Source organism: Triticum urartu, chromosome 4 (assembly GCF_003073215.2).
Source record: "Triticum urartu cultivar G1812 chromosome 4, Tu2.1, whole genome shotgun sequence".
In the NCBI taxonomy this organism is placed as follows: domain Eukaryota; kingdom Viridiplantae; phylum Streptophyta; class Magnoliopsida; order Poales; family Poaceae; genus Triticum; species Triticum urartu.
In genome coordinates this window covers 19912774-19935192 of record NC_053025.1, presented here as the reverse complement: position 1 = coordinate 19935192, position 22419 = coordinate 19912774, and the positions used below count along the sequence as shown (strand labels likewise).

At 46.2% G+C, this 22419-nt stretch overlaps 3 protein-coding genes across 3 annotated transcripts; 2 read left to right on the top strand and 1 right to left on the bottom strand.

Annotated features, from left to right (window-relative positions):
• Positions 1 to 651: 651 nt before the first annotated feature.
• On the top strand, positions 652 to 10715 carry LOC125550340 (importin-5-like). The gene is made up of 19 exons (XM_048713312.1): positions 652 to 2120; positions 3481 to 3585; positions 3681 to 3746; positions 3820 to 3984; positions 4144 to 4218; positions 4329 to 4474; positions 5328 to 5463; positions 5570 to 5639; positions 5722 to 5849; positions 5945 to 6001; positions 6589 to 6774; positions 7050 to 7142; positions 7630 to 7715; positions 7818 to 7884; positions 7993 to 8059; positions 8137 to 8273; positions 9222 to 9313; positions 9455 to 9521; positions 10221 to 10715. The coding sequence occupies exons 1-19, from the start codon at positions 912 to 914 to the stop codon at positions 10383 to 10385; spliced, it is 3117 nt and encodes a 1038-aa protein (XP_048569269.1). The 5' UTR covers positions 652 to 911; the 3' UTR covers positions 10386 to 10715.
• Positions 10716 to 15233: 4518 nt separating this feature from the next.
• On the bottom strand, positions 15234 to 16716 carry LOC125553434 (pre-mRNA-splicing factor 18-like). The gene has a single exon (XM_048717219.1). The coding sequence runs from the start codon at positions 16588 to 16590 to the stop codon at positions 15430 to 15432; it is 1161 nt and encodes a 386-aa protein (XP_048573176.1). The 5' UTR covers positions 16591 to 16716; the 3' UTR covers positions 15234 to 15429.
• A 2585-nt stretch (positions 16717 to 19301) lies between these two features.
• LOC125550339 (suppressor of disruption of TFIIS-like) lies at positions 19302 to 21983 on the top strand. Its single transcript, XM_048713311.1, has 7 exons — positions 19302 to 19590; positions 19682 to 19845; positions 19961 to 19998; positions 20117 to 20204; positions 20303 to 20548; positions 20846 to 20911; positions 21568 to 21983. Exons 1-7 carry the CDS (start codon positions 19344 to 19346, stop codon positions 21760 to 21762), a joined length of 1044 nt encoding a protein of 347 aa, XP_048569268.1. The 5' UTR covers positions 19302 to 19343; the 3' UTR covers positions 21763 to 21983.
• The last annotated feature ends 436 nt before the right edge of the window (positions 21984 to 22419 follow it).

Genomic DNA, 22419 nt, shown 5'->3' with positions numbered 1-22419 from the left:
CCAAATGTCTCCCCTCACCACCACGTCTCAATGACACATGTTGCCGTGCTCGCCACCCCCTTCGCACCTTTGCAACACATCACGACAACATCCCCAACTAGGCTTGCCACCCCCTTCTCGCTTGTTCTCCACCCGCACGTGCGCCCCCAGACACGACGCCACTGGTTAACCGCCGACGGCACCCAGAGCCCTACGCCGCCTCAAATGATTTTTTTTTGGGGGGAAGAAACAACAAAAGAAGAAGAACAAAAGAGAGGAATCCGATAGATTTTTAGGAAACGAACGTGGACGAGGAACCGAAAGCAACCAGAAAGAAAGAAAAGCAGGGGCTACACCTAAGCGGAGAGAAATCTGATGATGGCATAATTAGCAACAACAATGGTGAGCTGTGGCGTGCGCTGCCCTGGTTTTGATAACCATGCCGCGGGCCACCACCCCTCATAACCCCCCGGGCCCTGCGTCCAGTGTCTGTCCACGGCCCGCACGACTCCACTTCCCCCGATCCCCCCCATAGCCTACCGAATACCGTACGCCCTGCCCCTCTCCCCGCGACTCCGCCCGCCCGCCCCCGCCCTCGCCGCGCCGTTCCCCCCCAAAAAACCCAAAAATATCCCGCCGAATTCCACCGCCAGCGCCCACCACTTTCCCCTCCCCCCCCTCCCCGCGCCGCGCACCGCGCACCGCCGGAGCCCATGGATCCGCAGCGCGGAGGACAGAGCAGGACGCGGCGGCGGTGCTGGGCGCGGACCCGGCGCCGCTGACGGCGCTGCTGGGGGACCTGGCGTCGCCGGCCAACGAGGCGCGGTCGCGGGCGGAGCGGAACGTTCCACGCCCTCCGCGCCTCCCACCCGGACCCGCTCGCGCTGCGCCTCGCCCACCTGCTGCTCTCCCCGGCGCACCCCGCCGCGCCCATGGCCGCCGTGCTGCTCCGCCGCCTCATCTCCCCGGGCTCCCAGGCCTTCGTCTACCCGGCGCTCGCCCCCGCCACGCAGTCCTCGCTCCGGGCGCTCCTCCTCTCCGCGGCCTCCGCGCCCGGCCTCTCCAGGTCCATCTCCAAGAAGCTCTCCGACGCCGTCGCCGAGCTCGCCACCTACCTGCTGCCCTCCGGCTCCTGGCCCGATCTCCTCACCTTCCTCTACAAGTCCGTCGCCTCCTCCTCCTCGCCCCCCGCGCTGCAGGAGTCGGCGCTCAACACCCTCGCCAGGCTCGCCTCCCACCTCGCCGCCGGCTTCCCCGACCTCCACGCTCTCCTCCTCGCCGCGCTCTCGCACCCCTCCTCCACCGACGTCCGCGTCGCCGGCCTCAACGCCGCCATCAGCGTCATCCAGTCCCTCCCCTCCGCCGCCGACCGCGACCGGTTCCAGGACCTCCTCCCCGCCATGATGCGCGCCCTGGCCGAGTCGCTCAACTGCGGCAACGAGGGCTCCGCGCAGGAGGCGCTCGAGATGATGATTGAGCTCGCTGGCCTGGAGCCGCGGTTCCTCCGCCGCCAGCTGCCCGACGTCGTCGCCTCCATGCTGCAGATTGCCGAGGCCCCTGGATTGGAGGATGGCACACGCCACCTTGCTGTCGAGTTCGTTGTCACCCTTGCCGAGGCGAGGGAGCGGGCGCCTGGGATGATGAGGAGGCTGCCCCGGTACGTCGGCAGGCTCTTTGCGGTCGTCATGACCATGCTGCTTGATGTCCAGGATGAGCCGGCATGGTACGCTGCAGTGTCCGAGGAGGAGGACGCCGGGGAAACTGGAAGCTTTGTTTTTGCACAGGAGTGTCTTGACCGGCTTGCAATTGCTGTTGGTGGCAACACCATCTTGCCCGTGGCTGCTGAGTTGCTCCCATCGTTTATCGGTGCTGAAGAGTGGAAGAGAAGGCATGCGGCACTCATGACGATATCACAGATTGCAGAAGGCTGTGCTAAGGTGATGACTAAGAATCTTGATCAGGTAGTTGGGATGGTGCTGAATTCCTTCAATGATCCTCATCCTCGGGTGAGGTGGGCAGCAATCAATGCAGTAGGGCAGCTTTCGACGGACTTGGGGCCTGAGTTGCAGAACAAGTTGCACCATGTTGTACTCCCTGCGTTGGCTTCAGCCATGGATGATTCCGAGAACCCACGCGTACAGGCAAGTGATTGCTCACCATTTGCATTCTAAGTCATCTGCATCATTCCCCTTTCAATATTCTTTCTGCTATCCTAATTTCTTAAAGCAGTGTTTATCATCATATCATGTAACCCACATGCTTGCTATATTACCATACATTTCATTTAAATGATAGACATTGTCCCCCTAGTGTGTGGTATTCCAAGTCTACTACTAGGGCACTGTTGACACTTGACAGTTATGTAACTGGTCATGTTTTGATGATGCACACATGATGTTTTGTGGTGTATGACTTCGGATATGCTGATGTGCATAAGTGTACAGGTTGTATATCGTCATCATAGTATTTGTATTGACGATTTTATCATATCTTTTTACTAGTTTGTTGTGTTACACTTTGGAGCTTTAGGCCTATTTTTGGACAACACATGGTGTTTTAGGTCAAAACATAAAGTGGACTCTTAGCCTGTCTGTGAAGCCAAGAGTTGGTATTTGCTAGGGTATTGTTCAAATTATTTGTAGGGTATTGCAGTTTATTGCCAAGATTTTTCTACATACTGGTTGATGGATGTTTGCACTCGTCATGTCTTTGGAGGCAATTCAGACTGGCTGAGTTTATCCGTATCACATGATGCATTCTTAATTCCTGAGATGTTGGCTTGTATTTAGATTCCTTGCTGCTGCTTATAGAAGACATGCATTATGTAGACAATCTTTCAGTTAAAAATTGTTCTGCACCAAAACGATGATGACCTAAGAGTGGTTTGTTGTAATGTTTTAGTTCTGCTCAGTACGTCAACTGTTTTAAAAGTAAATCTAAATGAAATTCAAGAGCATCTCCAAACCACCCATATGCGTAATATCGATATGAATTTGGAAGTGGAAACCAGAGAGATTCAACATTCAAAGCATTTTGCTTGGAGAACTTTAGTTAAATAAAACTGTTTAGCACAAAATAGATCTAGAATAGTGCAAGATTCCTGTACACCATAGATAGACTGCCTGCAGAACATCCAAGGGTGCTACTTATACCAATCTTGGAAGGTTGCTGTCTGGATTGTTTTTTTGTTGGTCTTAGGTGTTTATGTTTCTGCAAGATATGCTTCAAGGGGTATATGGCATCTTCCAATGTACCCCGTTTACACTGGAGTTGATGCTAGTTCAGTGACCATATATGTGTACAAGCTATTCAAGACATGGGCATGACAGCATCTGATTGCATCTCACAGAAAAGCTTATACTGTTTATTGTTGTTAGTGTTTGCAACTTGTGCTTTCTTGGATGTGTACTTGAGTGCTTGTCATGAGTGTTTCCTCCATCAAGTGATCAACAAGGCATGTTCTAACCTTTGTTTTCCATTTTATATTCCCGATGAGTTCAGGCACATGCAGCTTCTGCAATTCTGAACTTCAGCGAAAATTGCAGACCTGACATTTTAACTCCATACTTGGACGTGATAGTCGGCAAACTTCTCCTGTTGCTTCAGGTAAATCTTGCTTCCAACCTTAAACTTCTAGAGGCTACGGTATATACATGTGTATATTTGATACATATTTGGAAATTTGTTTGCTTTCCTTATAGTCTGGAAGCCAAATGGTGCAAGAAGGTGCTTTGACCGCTTTAGCGTCAGCTGCAGATTCTTCACAGGTACAAGAGAAAATACTGTTGAAGGTTTTCTGGTCAATACTGTTGCTAATTCATGCCAAACATATTGATTCAGGAACACTTCCAAAAATATTATGATGCAGTCATACCATATCTCAAGGCTATACTCATGAATGCAACTGATAAATCAAGCAGAATGTTGCGTGCCAAATCCATGGAATGCATAAGTTTAGTTGGTATGGCTGTTGGGAAACAGAAATTTAGGGATGACGCTAAGCAGGTAATGATATTTTTGTTGCCCTGGTTCATATATATTTCATGTTGTAAAAACTTTCCATGTCAAGTATCAGGTTAGATTGTAGATATGTTATCTGCAATTTATTCTGCAAAATTCAATATTCACTGGTTGGCCCTTTGAGCATGAATGCATTTTGCTTAGGTTATGGAAGTTTTGATGTCACTGCAAGGATCTCACATGGAGGCTGATGACCCAATAACGAGTTACATGCTGCAAGTACGTTGGAAATCAGAATACAATTAGCAGTTATACGATCACTTGTGTTCACCTTGACTTAATCTAATTGTGATAACTAAAACTTTTGCTTATTCTAAATGCATTTGTAGGCATGGGCAAGACTTTGTAAGTGCCTTGGTCAGGAGTTCCTCCCGTACATGAGTGTTGTTATGCCCCCTCTACTTCAGTCTGCTCAGCTTAAACCAGATGTGAGCATCACTTCTGCAGACGAGGATGGTGAATCTGATGATGATGGGTATGTTTTAGGACTCCCCTCCATGTTTACATTGACATTTTGTCATATCTTGTTTTCTTATAGTGTGTGTAGGTGGGGCTGAGCAGTTCGGTTCTTTTTCTTGTGCAGCATAACCTTTTCAAAGTATTTAGGGACAATTTTTGGTCTGATCCTCTTATATAGGGTAATGTGCTGAAGTGTTAGGTTCCTAGGATCGTCCTTATGTGGCTGCCAACACGCTAATGAGTGGAGGCATTGTCAATGTCACCCGGCAACAGTGGTGGTGGTTGAGAGCATTAGTGTTTTGTGGGTGAGGACGGGGAAGGCGCCACTGGTGGGCAGTGGAGAGGAAGGGACGGGATGATTGCTCCAGCCATTCAGGTTGCTTGATGCCTTTGCTTTTCTCCCTAGGAGGAAGGGGGTGCTCTACATGAGGTCCAGGTTCGATTGATCTAGGTTTGATCAGATCATGGCTGCAGTCAACCTCGTTTTATATGGGTCTGCCGAGTACACTGGTGCCACAATTTTAGTGTTGGTTCAGCGGGCCAACGGCCTGAACCACCCCCATCCCTATTTACCTGTATTGAATTTTCATCCGCTGGTCACAGTCACATGATAGAAATGGTGAATCTGACCATGCAGGCATGTTTTCAGTAGTTGCCTGCATGATTTGGCATTATGATGTTGGTGATACTTTGGCTTGTTTTTTTGAATTTGTGTGTTAGTCCATACAGGACGAACTAAGAATTAACTTGTATTCTGTTTAGCTCAACCCACCTTTCATTGTAGCAGTGCCGAGACTATTAACAGAGAGTTTTGTGCTTACCACCTATATAGGCTAAAAAATTCCTTACGGTCTACTAAATAAATGCAGTGTTGAGACTATTACCCTGGGAGATAAGAGGATTGGCATCAGGACCAGTCTTCTGGAGGAGAAAGCAACAGCATGTAGTATGCTGTGTTGCTATGCTGATGAGCTCAAGGAAGGTTTTTTTCCATGGATTGATCAGGTCATGTTATCATTTTTTCTTCTTTCAAAATTCATCCTCCCTGTCTGTCGCACTGTCTTGTTGTGTGTGCGCACAAGGAATTGCAACTGAATCTGGATTTGTACAGGTTGCAACTACTCTGGTACCTCTCCTCAAATTCTATTTTCATGACGAAGTTAGGAAGGCAGCTGTTTCAGGTTGGGGATCTTCAATTTTTGTTATATTTCTTTCTTGTATTTTACATGTTCTCATGTTGTATGCATAATGCAATCTTCCCAGCGATGCCTGAGCTTCTGCGTTCAGCAAAGTTGGCAGTAGAAAAAGGCCAAGCTCAAGGCCGGGATAATTCTTATCTTAAGCAACTATCTGATTACATAGTTCCAGCTCTTGTAGAGGCTATGCATAAAGTAAGTGCAGCTTCTAAGATTTTTCTTTATTCTACTTAGTGCTCATTCAGTTAGTTATTGTTCTTTGGTCTAAGCCTGTTACTACAACTCTGTAGGAACCCGAGACACAAATTTGTGCAAGCATACTGGAGTCATTGAACGAGTCAATTCAGGTACTGTATATTGTGTTATAGTACCATGGTTATAGTTATTTATGGCATTACACTGAAAAAGTTATGTTCTCTTCAGAAGCCTCAGTATTTTGACTTTGTGCACAGCTTATTTTGTCATAACTTTACTAGACTCCTTGGTCTTACTATGCTTAAGTATATGCTAGTGTTCTACCGTGTGGACCTCGATGGATCAGCATTGGTTTAAACTGTGATGTATTGTGTGGTGTAAGGTGTGGTTAGTATTGCCACCTGGGTTTGGGCGATTTTTAAGAACCACCTACTCTGTAGTCTGTGCTGTATAATTTTAGCTATAAAATTAACAGGATTATGTCCCTAGTGCTGTGTTGATTAGCTCTTCTGCCTAAATATTTAGTGAAAATACTCTTTACCATTCAACTTATCCTACCTATTAATAAAGTGTGACAGTCTTCATCTGCTAGTACATGTCATCAACTCACAATCATCTGTGCCTTTTCAGTTGTGTGCTTATTCCTGCACTTGGTTTGGTGTAGATCATTGATAGATAGTAATAATCTGTTTCTTAAGATAAAAATAGTAATAATCTGTAATTCATCACCTTCATTCAGATGTCAGGAACACTTCTCGATGAAGGCCAGGTTAGATATATAGTGGAGGGAATCAAAGAAGTAATAACAGCAAGCTCTAATAGGAGGACAGAACGAACAGAGAGGGCGAACGCTGAAGACTTTGATTCAGAAGAAGACGAGCTACTGAGGGAAGAAAACGAACAGGAGGATGAAATCTTTGATCAAGTAAGCTAACGAAATGCTAGACTGCAACTTTTGGACAAAGCAGCATACCAGTACTTATATTTTTGATACATGTGGTAATATAGACAAGTGGCCAGTATGTGTACTGAAATCGACTTAGATACCTAATTGATCCTTATTCATGTAATTAAGCAATAAAAGTTGCTTGCATGATTGTTTTGTACTTTTCGCTAATGTAAACAGCGGCTAATGATAATGCTAATTGCTAAGCTCCATCACCAGTAATTTAGACAAGCTTACCATTTGTGATTTTGCAGGTTGGAGATTGTTTGGGCACTCTGGTCAAAACTTTCAAGACTTACTTCCTTCCATTCTTTGATGAACTCTCTGTCTACTTGACACCTATGTTGGTAGGTGAAATGATTAACCATGAGATTTTGAGGCTATGTTTCACTAACCTATTCCTTTTGTTCTTTGATGAACTCTGTCTATTCGACACCTATGCTGGTAGTACAATGATTAACCATTGGTTGTGGGGGCTACATTTTATTAGCCTATAAGAGTAGCTCTGAAAACTGATCTTTACACAACAAATGATTCTTTGACTTTGCTGATGCCAAATCTTAAACCATGCTTCGTTACCCCTTTGGTCATTTTCAGATGTATGTTCATAGAACGAACTGCTTACGTAGTTGAATGTTTCTCATTTGCAATCCTTTCTTTAGATGTTTCCAAAAAGAAGCTTCGATGTGAATGTTATATATGTTCTGTTTTTTGGTGATCCGATGATCCGTGATAACTGCTAAACATCTCATTGCAAACATTATACTCTTGTAACACAATGCATTATTTAGATGGACTTGTAAGTTTATCATGTTTGATTTGATCAATTATTAGGGCAAGGATAAGACATCAGAAGAAAGAAGAGTCACCATTTGCATTTTTGATGATGTTGCAGAACACTGTCGAGAAGCAGCAGTTAGGTAACAGCTTTATGATCCTCCTACTCTTTTCTCCAAGATATTGTTCGTAAAACCCTTTCTCATAAAGCAAAGTTTTTTTGTTATCTGGTTCTCACTTCTCAGGTATTATGACACATATCTTCCTTCCCTGTTAGAAGCCTGCGCAAGTGAAAACCCAGATGTTAGACAGGTCTGAATCTTTCTTCAATCACAAAGTTTAATGTGTGATCATATTGCATATTTTCTCAAGAAGTTTCTTTAGAAGTCCATGGGTTCATTTTTAACCTGTTGTTTCCAGGCTGCAGTTTATGGTATTGGCATCTGTGCTGAGTTTGGTGGTTCTGCATTTAGGCCTCATACTGGGGGTATGTGTTTTACTCATTGTGAATCAGGCTATTTTATTGTTTCAGTTGTTGTTGACGTTGATTTTATTTTTATGCAGAGGCACTGTCCAGATTATACAATGTAATCAAACATCCTAATGCATTGGATTTGGATAATGCGATGGCATATGACAATTCTGTTTCCGCTCTTGGAAAGATATGTCAATTTCATCGTGATAGCATCGATGCATCTCAGGTATCTTGTGAGCCATATGCCTTTGTATTCTTACTCTTGTATTGCACACAACCTAGCATGCATGCTTTGAATATGTGGTGATTAAATGTAGGAAGTATTTACTTTAAACTCCTGCATTTGTGTCCTTGAGAATCCAGAAAGGGCTTGGGAATGGGTATTCATGTTTGACATTAATTTGATAATAAACGTTGTCAAGGTTCAACGTCATTTTCCTTAAGATAAAAATTAGCCGTACTTGTTACTCAAAGCAGATAACATCACCTCAAGGCTCAGAGGTTTACTGTGCAAACATTTAGCCGAAACCTTCCAAGTTATGTGTGAACAGTAAATTGTTTTAACTAACAAGACATGTCTAATTGTAAGATGAAATCAGACTATGCAATCATACCTAATATTGAACTTGTACTCCTTTTGGCCTTACAGTATTCAGCCAGTTTTCCAGGCATGTTATACATGGATATTTTCCCTTTTTCTTTGAATTAGTGTGAGAATTCGTAATTCTCAATAGTGAACACATTGCCTACAACACCACTATTTCTGTTGTAAGCTAAAGATCTACTTTGTTGTAATATTGCTCTGTTTGCTGCCACTGAATGGGATTTGAACTAAGATATGCTACCTGTCTCAAAATATAAGACTATTTTAGTGTCAAAAAGTCTTATATTTTGAGACAGAGGGAGTACATCTGAACCCAACAGGCCAACAATACTAAGATGTCATTATGTAGTTTAAAAAGGAAGAAAGGAAGATAGTAGTTCTTTCATCAATTGCTCATTGGATCTTTAGGAATTCAATGACACTTCACTATGTCCTCTTGCCCCAAGTATCAAATGATTGTGCATTACCTGTCAAATGATGAGTACTTTTGAGACAGAGGGAGTACCTTTTTTACTAAATCAATTCCTTAACCAGTGCTTCTGACATGCAACACCTTTTTTATTTTAACAGGTCATTCCTGCTTGGTTAAGTTGTTTGCCATTGAAAAATGACCTAGTTGAGGCCAAGATTGTCCATGAACAGATGTGTGCAATGCTTGAGAAGTAAGCAATAGCCAAAAATTATTTCCACTGGGATTTTGCAGTTTTGGCAAGTCATGATGTGGAATAGAAATGCCAACCTACATTTAGTTAGTAGCATGATTATGTTTTCTCTCTTACTAACTTTGTTGGCACGACTAACAGGTCCGACAGTGAGCTTTTAGGCCATAATAATCAACATCTTCCAAAGATTGTATCTACTTTTGCAGAGGTATTCATTTTTGTTTATATTATTTCTTGATTCTCAATGTGTCTTTTCCATTTTGTTTGATTTGCTGGTAAAGATGTTACTACCTGCATTTTTGGAGCCATAAAGGATTTCTTCTATTTGTATACTATGCACCTTATGTCTTGAGTTCTGAAAATCGATTTGAAATCAGCACTTCGAAACTGCATATCCGTGTTAATCATAATATGCATATAAATACACCTCAGAGTATCGACAAATGTGGTACCAACTAGTGTGTCTGGTTAACCCTGTCAACCTCTAGGTTGAACCCTGAAACTGGGAGTACCTACTGTGGTACATCAAGAATTTTTGGTCACAATGCTGTCTACGGTAGTATGTTTTTTTGCAACCATTTGTTACTCGTCTCAACTTCCAAATCATCCGTTACCCTACATGCAATTACCTTTTCTCTTTTGTTATCTTATTTTAGAATCACCGGTCCTTCTATAGTAGCACTAAATTATTCTTCATTCCTCGAGACTAATTTGTGTCTGTCTGTCTAGTCTATAATTGATGCAGTCAACTTGACAGAAACATTGCAATTTGAAATGTACTTTCAATATAATGTGAGCTCACCATGGAATATATCTATAATACAATCACAGGGCTATATGGCTCACAATATCTTCAGAACGTTCAACACTATCTGTTTAACACCATATATATTTTTGCCAAGTGCAGATCTTGTGTGCCGGCAAGGATCTGGCAACGGAGCGAACTGCTAGCAAGATAGTTAATCTGCTAAGACAGCTCCAAACCACTCTGCCTCCTTCAGTACTTGCCTCGACATGGTCTACTCTTCAGCCGCAGCAACAGCTCGCGTTACAATCTGTATTGACATCATAGCTAACCAGAATGACCTCAGTCGTGTTACACATATGGAATTCAAAGCTTACCTTTTTTCCCCTTTCTTCTTGTGTTCCATTCACATATTTTTTGTGCTTGGGTTGCTGGGGTTTGTGCAGCATACAAATGCCCTGGGCTTTTGTACCAAGGGCAAGGTTTGCATCAGGTGTGTATATTTTATTGTGGAGTGATGTGTGTGAGGCTGGGATGTCTCCACATCGCCGCCGCAAGTTTGTAAAGTTACATATTTGGCTAGTGATGTTAGTTGGGTCGAAACAGTTGTAAATTAACAACAATTTTGATCGTTGATGGTTGATGTCGCATTCATTCTGTCAACATTTGTTCCATCTTGTTTTGAGGGTTGTCCATTCTGGATGTTACCAGAGTGCTGAAGTGATTTCATGTCGTTTAATTTCTTAACTGAAACAGATGAAACTAGGTCAAAACATGTACTTAAAACCGCTTTGTACTCTGTTTTGGTAATTTTAACTACCAAAACGTCTTATTTAGAAACGGAGGGAGTAGCTCTCATTTGGATACTATAGGATTGTATATATTGTACGAATATAAAACGTATAGAAGATCTGTGTGAATTGAAGAATATCTATCATTGTCTGTTAAAGTTGTGTCTCATCTTGCTAAATTTAACACTGCTAGTGTATGTTTCTGTGACTATATTTAATATTTTTTCTTTCAGACTTAGATGTATACTACTTAATAGTCCCTCTGATATAAGATGTTTTACATCCAATATGTGAGCATATTGTATGTAACAATGTATTATATTATGGGACGGAGGGAGTATATAATTAAGTATCTTGGTATGATATGGACTCGTGCGCAGAATAATCTGGGTCTAAAACGTGTTTGGTTCTGCTTGTAGAATCTGAAACATAAATTACAATACTATATTGTCAAGTATAGACCATAAATTACAATACTATATTGTCAACTATAGACCATAAATTACAATACTATATTGTCAAGTATAGACCAGTTAGCAATCCGCCATCTTATCTTACCATAGATCAGGGCATGCCAAAAAAAACCCCACAGAAAATAACCCTACTATGCAGAGTATGTGAACTCGAACCAAATTATGTTATACTCTGAATCCTTTTTATGTTATGTGAGGCATGAGAAAACTCAAACCAAAGCATCCTCTAGTGTTAGACAAGGAACACCCAAACTAAAGCATCCTCTAGTGTTATACAAGGAACGGAGGCTTTAGCCTTCCATCATGTTCCCATGCACACTGCTCTTAGACCCTCTTTACTCCCTCTTCCAGTCTCATAATGACATCTCATATCATCTGAATATGTCCACATATATCCTGCTAAACGTTTTAGTAAACAAAAAGGGAGGGGAAGGAGCGTTTAAGAACGACATGAATGTGAGGCGGTGGGAAATACCAAACGGAATTTCCACCTCAACACAAGAGGTGAAGAACCGATAAGTTCATTTTTTTCTCGATGTTCTCATTCCCATTGCTCCTAGGCCCTCTCTTTCTTCCTCTTCCTAGATCACTTTTGAGATTTCACATCGAATATGTGCACACATAAATTTGGTTCCTAAGCTAAAGCAACTAAGCAAGCCAAAAATGAAGAGGAACGAGTGCTTTAGAACAATAGGAATGGGAGGCATCGGGAAATGCCAAACTAAATTATCACATCCAACACTAGAGGTGAAAACCGAGCAAGTTAGGCTTTCCTCCGTGTTCCCATTCCCACTACTCTAAGGCCCTCTATTCTTCCTCTTCCAGGCTCGCCTCCAAGGTCTCATTTTATCTAAATATGTGGACACATGTCCATGGTTTCTTCATCAGAGCTATTGCGTAAGCCAAAAGGAAGAGGAAGGAGTGCACAAGAACGATAGGAATGGGAGGCATCAGAAAAGGATTCATGCCAAATATTTGCACCTTCAACACTAGAGGTGCAAACAAACATGGAGGCTTTCCTCCATGTCCCCATTCCTATCGCTTTTGAGTTCTCTCTTTCTTCCTCTTCCTGGCTTACTCTTAGTGCCTACAAATCTAATGACAGAAAACTCTTGAAGAACAAGCTTGAATTATTGGACAAAGTGTTTCAACTTTGAGGTATAAATAATGGGTAGTGCACCATATGCAAAACCTTTGAGGTGTACGCAATGAAGACACACGGTGCATGTGGGAAACATTCTACAGTCAACATGCAAGACAATCAATGATAATGTGGCCACATTATCACATGCCCTATCATATTGTCCTCGAATTAAGGGCACATGCCTAAAGATAGAAAAAGATCTCCTTTTCTTACCTTTATTACCCATATCCGAAACTGGCACATAATATGCGTATCGACCTTTCTTCAGAACAATATCTGTAGAGAATTTATAGTGTCAAAATATATAGCAATAAGAAGTTATGATCTAAAATTAATATGAAATTGAACAAATTAAACCCTCTAAGTGAACTTGGAAAAATTGCAAAACGGTGGGCAAAGAACCATTGTGGTGACAATTTTTTTGAACACAAGGTACTTCAGACATAAGTTGTATTATTATATAGATGACATAACATGATTAAACCATGATTAGAGAGATCTCACATCACGAAAACCAAAATGTCTATAGGCCATTTTATCAAGAAAAATATGTATAGTCGTATTGTTCTGTAAGTAATTTAGTATCTAAATTATGAAGGTTGTATACAACTATGTACATGAAAGAAAAGAAATATACGAAAACATATCTCCAAGGAAACCATTAGCCACCACACGTATGAGAAAAATACATGAATGTACAATCATTATATATTCAGTCTAAACTCATCACAAAGTTCGGACACGAAGGAAGAACAAGATCCCAAAGAGACCATGGGTATTTCTTCCACGCATCGAAGTACTTCGCCGTTCAATCTTGTAGCTCGGCAACCATCCCGCCAATGATTAAATCACCCAGGTTAAGATGCAAACAACCGACATGGTTAAAGAGTGGGAAAATAAGCCTGATCCTGCACGTCTAAAACTATATAGATACATAAAACAACACCATTTTATGATCAAGTGCACAAAATCCATTAGAGTTTACAGTTTTTGAAGCTGCAGATATATCTTGCTTCAGTCATGGTTGTTTCTTGCTAGCCTATGTATCCATCCATTAGTTTGCTATCCTGTGTGAACTCTTTGGGAATTGGTGCTGGAAATAATAAGCAATGCACAAATTGTTACATGTCTTGTGCGTCAATTACCAATTGACCCTTTATGTTCTTATACCCATTGCTCTTATGCCCTCTCTTCTTCCTCTTCCTAGCTTGCTTTTGGGATATCACATCGAATTTGTGCACCTATATTTTGTTTTTACGCTAAAGCAACCAAGCAAGCCAAAAAGAAAAGGAAGGAGTTCTTGAGAACAATAGGAATAGGAGGCATCAGGAAATACCAAATAGAATTCTCACCTCCAACACTAGAGGTGAAAACAAAGCATTTAGACTTTTCTCCATGTTCCCAATCCCACTGCTCTCAAGCTCTCTTTTCTTCCTCTTCTTGACTAGCCTTCAAGATCTCAGATTGTCTAAGTATGTGCACACATATTTACGGGTTATACATTAATCTTTTGCTCAAGCGAAAGAGGAGAGGAAGGAGTGCTCAAGAACCATAGAAATGGAAGACATCAGGAAAGCACAAAACTAAATATTTGCACCTCCAACATGAGAAGTGAAAACAAAAAAGTTTAGCTTTCCCCCATGTTTCCATTCCTAGTGCTCTTGTGCTCTTTCTTCCTCTTCCCCACTTACTCTCGGAGCCTACAAAATCTAAAGAAAAAAAGTATCAGACAACAAGCTTGAATTGTTGGACGAAGTGTTACAACTTTGATGTATAAATAGACGTGTTGTGCACTATGCTGAGAACCACATGAGAATCAAGTAATGAAGACAGGCAATGCATCTAATATCACTATAGAGTTAATGATAATGGGGCCCATCATCACGTATTGTACAAAGCATGTGCATGGAGATCTCTCTTGCAGCTTACTTTCTTCACAGTTAATATATCTCTTGCGAAGATGGTTGCGTTAGGAAACATCAACAAACGGAAGTATCACTTGGAGATGTCGCCCTCCAGACACCTCCCTCGTATGAATGTTGTTTATCACATTCACAAGAACATCAATGGCATAGCTCACAATTGTGCTCGTCAGGTTCTCAATTCAAGGATAGAACCTCTCTTCACCCATTTTTCTCAAGGCAATTCTTCCTGCCCTTCTAATGTTTTGTCTTCATAACTTTGAAGTGGAGGGATTTGTAATACACGTTGTACTTTGCTTTTGAGGTGAATGAAAATTTGGCGCTCAATGACACCTTCCTTGTGTTAAAAATAAGTGGAAGCTTCGAAGCATTCGTGAATATAGTGACCCAAAGCTCATCCTTCATGCACGCATTTTCCCCGTGTTTTTCAAAAGCAGCTCACCGAGATGCTGAAATTCAAGTACGAGCCCCCTATGAATTGTAAATCAGAAAAAGTAGGTACGGAAGAAAAATAATTTCTTTTTTACAATTAGCATATTTGTTTTAAATTTTAGCAAGAAAAGATGTGTGATGGTACGGACAAAAAAGAAAAAAAATGGTGCTAAAAAAGCCATTTAAGAGCACTCGTTTTTACCTTTCTTTGCACAGATTGCCACATGACTATTCTCGACGAAAATTTACATGCAGTCAGAACTTGCTCAAATTTATTCAATTTCACATCTTAAAATGAATTCTCGGACGAACTTAAAACGAATTTACAGTTTCACAGTACCTGTGATTTTGTTTCTTCGAGGAACAGTCCAAGAAGGAACAGAGTGCTGCTACGTTCAACACACTAGTAATCATCATCACACTCCCAGCTTTTTTATCACGTCTAGAACAAAATAATGAACATACATACGGTCATCAGGATGGCTTTAGGCCTTGATCATCACAGCCAGATCTTTATCAGCCAACAAGAAAGCCAGAGAACAATTTTCGTCAAATGGCAGTAAAGTTTTGAGCTTCTAAAATGCAGAGATTGGCGATGGTGATTCGTCGTCAGGAGGCAGCCACCAGCCGGAGCGTCTCCTCCGGTTGGTTCTCGGCGCTCTTCTCGGCGAGGAGGAGGGAGTGCAGGTCGCTGCCGTTGGCGAGGCTGTTGAACTCGACCGACCTGGAGGGGTCCGTGGGGTACCTCCGCTGGCAGAAGGTCATGAGCCGCTTCACCGACTGCAGGTACTTCCGCGTCGTCTCGTCGTTCATCACGTGGGCGACGCCGTTGGCGTGGATCTTCTCCCGGGCCGACCGCTCGTGGATGCCCACCATGGTCACCCCGATCGGCCACGGCGAGTTGCCGATCGCCAGCCTGATGTAGCTGTCCGTCGCCGCCAGGTAGTCCCGCCGCGCGCAGCACCGCACCACGTCCAGCAGCGCGCGCCGGACGTCGCCGGGGAGGGCCTTCTTCCTGCACAGCCTGAAGAGCGGCTCCAGGTAGCGCGCGCACTGCTTGCAGGTGGCCACCGCCGCCTTGCCCCTGGCCGTGCGCCGCTCCGCGTCCGGCGTCTCGTCCAGCTCCTGGCCCCACTCGCTCAGCAGCCGCTTGAAGAAGGCCACGATCTTGTCCTCGTCGCAGAGCTCGTCGAACGGCGCCTCCTCCTTCTCTTTCTCGCCGTCGCCGTCGCTCCTGTCGGCCGCGCCGGCCTTGGGCTTGGACGCCACGGCCGCGGCCCTGGCGCGCGGGGCCTGGAAGTCGCGGAGGAAGTCGTTGGTCTGGCCCTCCCCGATCTCCGCGGCGTCCACGCCCGCGACCGCGGCGGGGTCCTCGAGCGCGTCGTGGAGGCGGCGGAGGCGCGCGGCGTCGTCCTCGCCGAAGAGCGTGGCCGGCTGGCGCAGCAGGCGCAGGCGCCGGATCACCTCCTCCCTCGGGAGCGACGACGACTCCCGCGAACCTTCCGCGCGGTCGTTGCACGCCTTCGCCACGTTGGCGACGGCGGCTGGAGGCAACGCGGGCATCGAGGAGGAGGAAGACGACGCGGGGGCGGGCCGGGACCGGAGCTCCTCCTCCTCCTTCTTCTTCTGGATGAGGCGCTCCCGCTCGGCGACGCGGAGGCGCTGGATCTCGCGCGCCTCGATCTCGGCGCGGCGGAGCACCTTGCGGCCGCCGAAGTCGGCGTCCAGCTGCCGGCGCTTGCGCTGCAGCTCGCGCTTCAGGACGTCCATGGCAATGGCTCGATCGATCTGGATGGTTCTCCCGGAGGCTGCGGCTGCGATGGATCGGAGCGTGGCGCCGTCGGCTTTTGAGATTTCCGGGAGCGGGGCCTGGAAGGTTCGTGATCTCGCGCTCTGGATCGGTGGTGGTGCCGGAGAAGGAATCGGAGGAGCGAGCGAACCGGCGCGAACCTTCTCGAGCCTTTGAACCTACGACGCGGAAGGCCGACGCAACTCTCGGCCCGCTACAACAAGCCCAGACAGCACAAGGCGCGAGGCCCAGCTAGCAGCAGCCCGGCGAGGCGACGCGAAGCCCAGGGGGCTAGCGACAGAAGTGCTATAGCGAAAATACATAACATGGTTGAAAAAGTTCCATTGGCGCCAATGTGAATGAATAGCAAGATCAAAAAAGAAGACTTAAATTTTGGGTATTAAATCTGGTCGATCGTTCTACTCACATGTGAAGTTTCGTGAAAGAATGACGCACACGGTATTATTTAGGCCGATTTTAATCATTAAATAAAAATAAACTACATTAGGTCCGAAAAATTGAACCATACACGGATAAAAGACATGTCTAATACAACAAAATAATGCATCAGATCTATTTGAACTCCCCCCGCAAAAAAAGATCTATTTGAACTCGTTGACAGTAGCTACATGTTTTACATTTTTTACTTTTCAACAAGGCTCAAAGGAAAAGGCCACGACAAACTAAGCTTGTACAAACTTAACTAACCTCACACCATATGAGACGTGTGAGCTTTATTGCGTATGATATCGCCTCCATCGTCGAGACAATGCCACCATGAACGCAAAAAACTATTATCAAGAAAAAGTTTAGGATACCATCCAACATTAATACATGGTTTCCCCCTTCCCGTGCCAAAGTGGCCATCAGATAGACGAGAAACCGGCGGGAACACAAACGAAAATACGTTGCTAATGTCTCTCTCATGGCTAGGGGCTCTGTCTCACAATATTCCCTCTAGATACAACTCATCAAAATTTCCCATTTCAACTTAGTTGATATGGAAGTTGCATGTCTCCTCGTAGTTTTTAATTTTTTCAAGCAAATGCCCTCTCGTAGTTGATTGCACACAAAAATTATAGACACATGGGCTTCCTCTTCTTCCTTCTCCTCTCTCCCTCACTAAGCTTATGATTTTCTACCCCTATGTGCTAATCCCTCGAATAACATCCATTGATTCCTTAAAATTCACTATGAGCCCCATTGCCCCTATCTCGCTCCATAAGTTCGAGCAGACAACTCGAACAGTGCTTGGATGGGACGAAGAAAGAAAAATGGCCAGCGTTAATGCGGAGCGACCGCACTAGAGCGGCATGAATGCGGGGCAACCACATCGGGCGTGAAAGGGCATGCGCAAGGGAGAGGGTTCATGCAAAGCCCCCTCCCCCAGTTTGCTTCCGGTTTGCGGGAGAAAGGACGTCTGGACTGGTCAGTGGACAAATACAGGACTGCAATGGATTTGAAAACACATTCGGACCGCACGGATCGGACGGCTGCGGGCGGTTTGAGGGTCCGTGTTCGAGATGCCCTAAGCATCTACGATAGTACCGTGTTTAAAAGAAAACATTTAGATCCAGCCGACCGGCCAAAACTTTGACCCATTGCCGGTTCGTTCTCATCTCCTCCTTCTCCTTCCACCTCCATGTGCTCCCCGTCGTTTCCCCGCTACCACGCGATCCCTCCCTTCTGTTGTTCTATTCCCACTGCTCAGGGCGTCGGCAACGACTACATCTGTTACGAGCGATGGAACCGAGGGTGGCCGAGCTGCAACCGTAAGCTGGCGAGCTACAACCGGCTGGGGCATGCTTCAACCAGCAACCGAGTTGTTACTACCTCGACTGGCAAGTGCGGCGGCAGAGCACACGGATGCTTCGACCGTTGGGGAGGGAGCTGCAAGCGTGTACTGGTTCTGGTGGAACATGTGACCGCGATGAGCTGCGGGGCCATCACGGCAAGTTGGACTGGAAGGGTGGGGGTGCTGCAAGCACGGACCTGGTTTGCCGAGACCGACAAGGCATTTTGCTGGAACCAGTACCAATGCTCTGCCCGAAGTTCGTTGTTGCTGGACGAGCGAATTTTTGCCACAGCCATATCCTTTTTTTGCCGACAAGCATTAGCGGCGAGAGTTGATAGCGAGAACGGTGGCGACTGTCGACGGCAAGGGCAAACTGGGGAGGGGTGGACGCGGCGCTGCATGACGCGGCAGCAGGGGCAGCCGCCATGAACCCGCAGCGTGTTTTTCTCAGATCTGATGCGCTGGCAGGGTGAGAAGCGATGGGAAGGGCACATCCGACGGCCGGCCGACTTGCGCCTAGTACTGGCCTAAAAAAATACAAAGCGGCACGGAAAGCAGCTCTGCGCCAAGACCTGTGAACCAACTTGTGGTTGGATGGTTAGGTGAATACTGGCGTCCCAGTCCACCAGGGGTCCCGTCGATGCGTGTTCAATGGAAGGAGACGTTCCCGTCGTCTTCGTCAGTCTCAAAATGACACGCCGACTTAATCTTTCGACGGTGCTCATAGAGGTAGTGTGTGCGTGCATGTTCTTAAAAGAAAGAGCTCTGCGCCAAGAGCGACCGACCGCCGTCCCGGACACGGATCACGGAGACGCGTGGGAGCTCCGCGACGCGTCCACCTATTAAAACGTCCACCGCGCGGACGCGAGGAACACGAGCCGCTTCACGGAACCCAACCGAGTGGACCGGAATGGGACGCCAACTCACGCACTGACGCACATGTATGCGTGTGTGCGCACCCAAGTTCCCTGTCATCCACTCCCCACCTGCTCGCCCTCCATCTATTTAAACTCCCCGATCCTCCCCCCACCTTCCCTCGCTCGCTCCTCTCTCGCCCTGCACTTCGGCATCCTGACTCCTCTGCTCCCCTGCTCCACCGCCGATCGCCTCCTGCTCCTCGCGGCTAGCTCTCCGGCCATGGCCTTCCAGTCCCCCGTCGGCTCCCCCTTCGACTGCCTCCTCATAGGTACGTAACTAAACATGTGCAATTCGCTTGAGCCGGCGATCAAATTACCGTCATCTGACAAATTCCTCTGCTCCGTGCGTGGACCGAGCAGACCTCGACGACACGCTGTACCCGGGCAACACCGGCATTGGGCCAGCGCTGAGGCGCAACATCGACGAGTTCCTCGTCGCCAGGTTCGGCCTCGCCGCCGACAAGGCCGCCGCGCTCCGCGCCGACCTCTTCCGCTCCCACGGCAGCACCCTCGCCGGCCTCATCGTACGTTTTGTTTCTTCAAACTCAGACTTGAACGCACACTCCGACTTCGCCTTTTCTTCCTCTTTTCTGGTTTTCTTACGTGTCTGCGTCTTCCGCTCTTTGTCAACTTGCGCAGGCGCTCGGCCACGACGTGCACCCGGACGAGTACCACAGGTCGGTCACCACGCCGCACGCCACACCCACCGTCGCTAACTTGTCAAACCAATATTTGTTCAACGATTATTAGTCACTCATCTAAAGTCTAAACACGTCGAGACTAATTGCTTTGCAGCTACGTGCACGGGAGGCTGCCCTACGACGTGATCACCACGGACCCGCAGCTCGCGGCGGCGCTCCAGAGCATGCCCCAGCGCAAGATCGTAAGCACATTACTATTTCCCTCTCTCTCGACATCAACGGATGATCCTCTGACTGAACAAGTAAAATTGATTTGTGTTGGGCGCGTGCGTGCGTGCAGCTGTTCACCAACTCGGACCGCGCGCACATGAAGCGGGCGCTGGAGCGGCTGGGCGTGGACGAGGCCTGCTTCGACGGCGTCGTGTGCTTCGAGACCATGAACCCGCACCTCTTCGGGGAGGAGCTGGAGGGCGAGGACGACGAGGCCGCCGCCGCCGACGTCGACCGCCCCGCCGTCGTCCTGAAACCGTCCGTCCACGCCTTTGTCGCCGCCCTGCGCGTCGCCGGCACAAACCCACGCCGAACGGTAACCATCTACTGATTTCTTAAGAATGTACTGCAATAGAGATCGACGTGCACAGCATCTGTTTAACTAATGTAACATGAACTGAACCCGATGGACGGAAAGTGACACCGGGGGTAACACAAGCCACCAGCTTAAAAAAACCATTAGCAGCTAATACAATCAGAGAGCTCTTATCAGCACTTGCTTTCGATGAAAGCAAAGCTTATGTGTTAGTAGTATATTATAGCACTTGTCATCTTCGCGTGCTTCGTTTGTGTTCTTGGCTGATGATAAAACTAATACGTGGATCTCTGTCAGCTCTTCCTCGACGACAGCGAGAGGAACATCGCCGCCGGGAAAGCCCTCGGCCTCCGCACGGCCCTGGTAAACTATCCTACATCTCAACCGACCTCATTTCATATTTTGTTTGTTCATCAGTCTTGAACAGTTTATTAGACTTGCGTGTGAACGGCCCGTGCTCAAGCTAACCGACGCTGAAAGCTTGGTGGCGCCGAGTCAGTTCTCAGTGTCGTCGCTGTCCGTCGTTGTTGGGCGGGTAATTAGGTCGACCGATCAGATCAGTGAGTCGATCAGGTGGCCGGTGCGCGCTGATTAGATTAGACAGATGCATGGAGACGCCATTATTCCATGTATGTATGAGCTTGCTTTCCTATTAGGTTCACATTATTGGGTGGCATTATGAGGAGCGATTAGCCCGATTTCGCACATGCGATGTTCGTGGCTGGCATTGGCATGGCCAACACGAATGTGGTGGAGGAAACGGGACAACAACAAGAAGAAAAGATCTCCCAACCGAATGTACCATCTTCTATTCCGTCAGCAGTCGCTGGCCCGTCGCATCAATCAGATACTGTTCCCATTGTCGCCGTTCGACAACGTGTCGGTCCAGCCACCGTCCAGTACAAATGAAATCGCCGTCATCAAAGGAGCATCCTCTAATCTAGTATAGTTAAAGACATGTGAAAGGACCTACAGCTCTGGTTCACATTGATGAATTTGGTGAACCAACGTGCGTGCAGGTTGGCAAGAGGGCGAGGAGCAAGGAGGCGGACTACGCGCTGGAGAGCATCGGCGGCCTCCGGCGAGCCATCCCGGAGATCTGGGGCGGCGCGGCGGCCGACGGCGAGCTCCAGCCCGACCACAACGTGGAGAAGAACAAGAGCATGAGGGCCGACCTGGACGCCGTCATCCAGCCCACCTCCATCCAGGCCTGATCAATCGTCCCTCCAGACGCAACATGTCCATAATGTCTATGTGATCATTCTGATTGATTCCTGATGCTTAATTAATTATGTGTGTGTACAGTTCATATGCATGTACAGTAAGTGCCTACTAGCAGCTGACAGACGGACAGACAGACAGATAACAAACATGAATGATTCTGATCAGCACCGTGTTGTAAAGCAATGCAAATCAAAGCAGTTTAATTGCAGGACGAGTCATGTGTCACATGTGCTACGTGCGCTATTATGTTAACTAGCTCCTTGATATGATTTATTATCTATCTGCTTGATGTTGCTTGTCGCTTTCGATCAAAGTATTTAACCCCCCCACAATCCCTTCCGATCCTCTTCTGATCCATACCAAACCGAACAAGGCCTGATGAATAGAATACCTCAACCTCAAGCATAAGAAAAATAGGTATTCGCATAACAGAAGCAACCATGCACTTGTGAGCAGATGAAGTGGACAGCAGTTACAAGCACTCACATAGTGGGAATTTTCAATGTCACCGTTTAGGGCCAAAATTTGATCGATAACCCCACGACGATGAAAGGAAGGGGATTCTTTTTCTTATATGTAAAATTGTCGTGCTCCCGGACGTACCATCGCGTGTTGTCCTGCTAGCCATAGCGGCTTGATTTTATGAT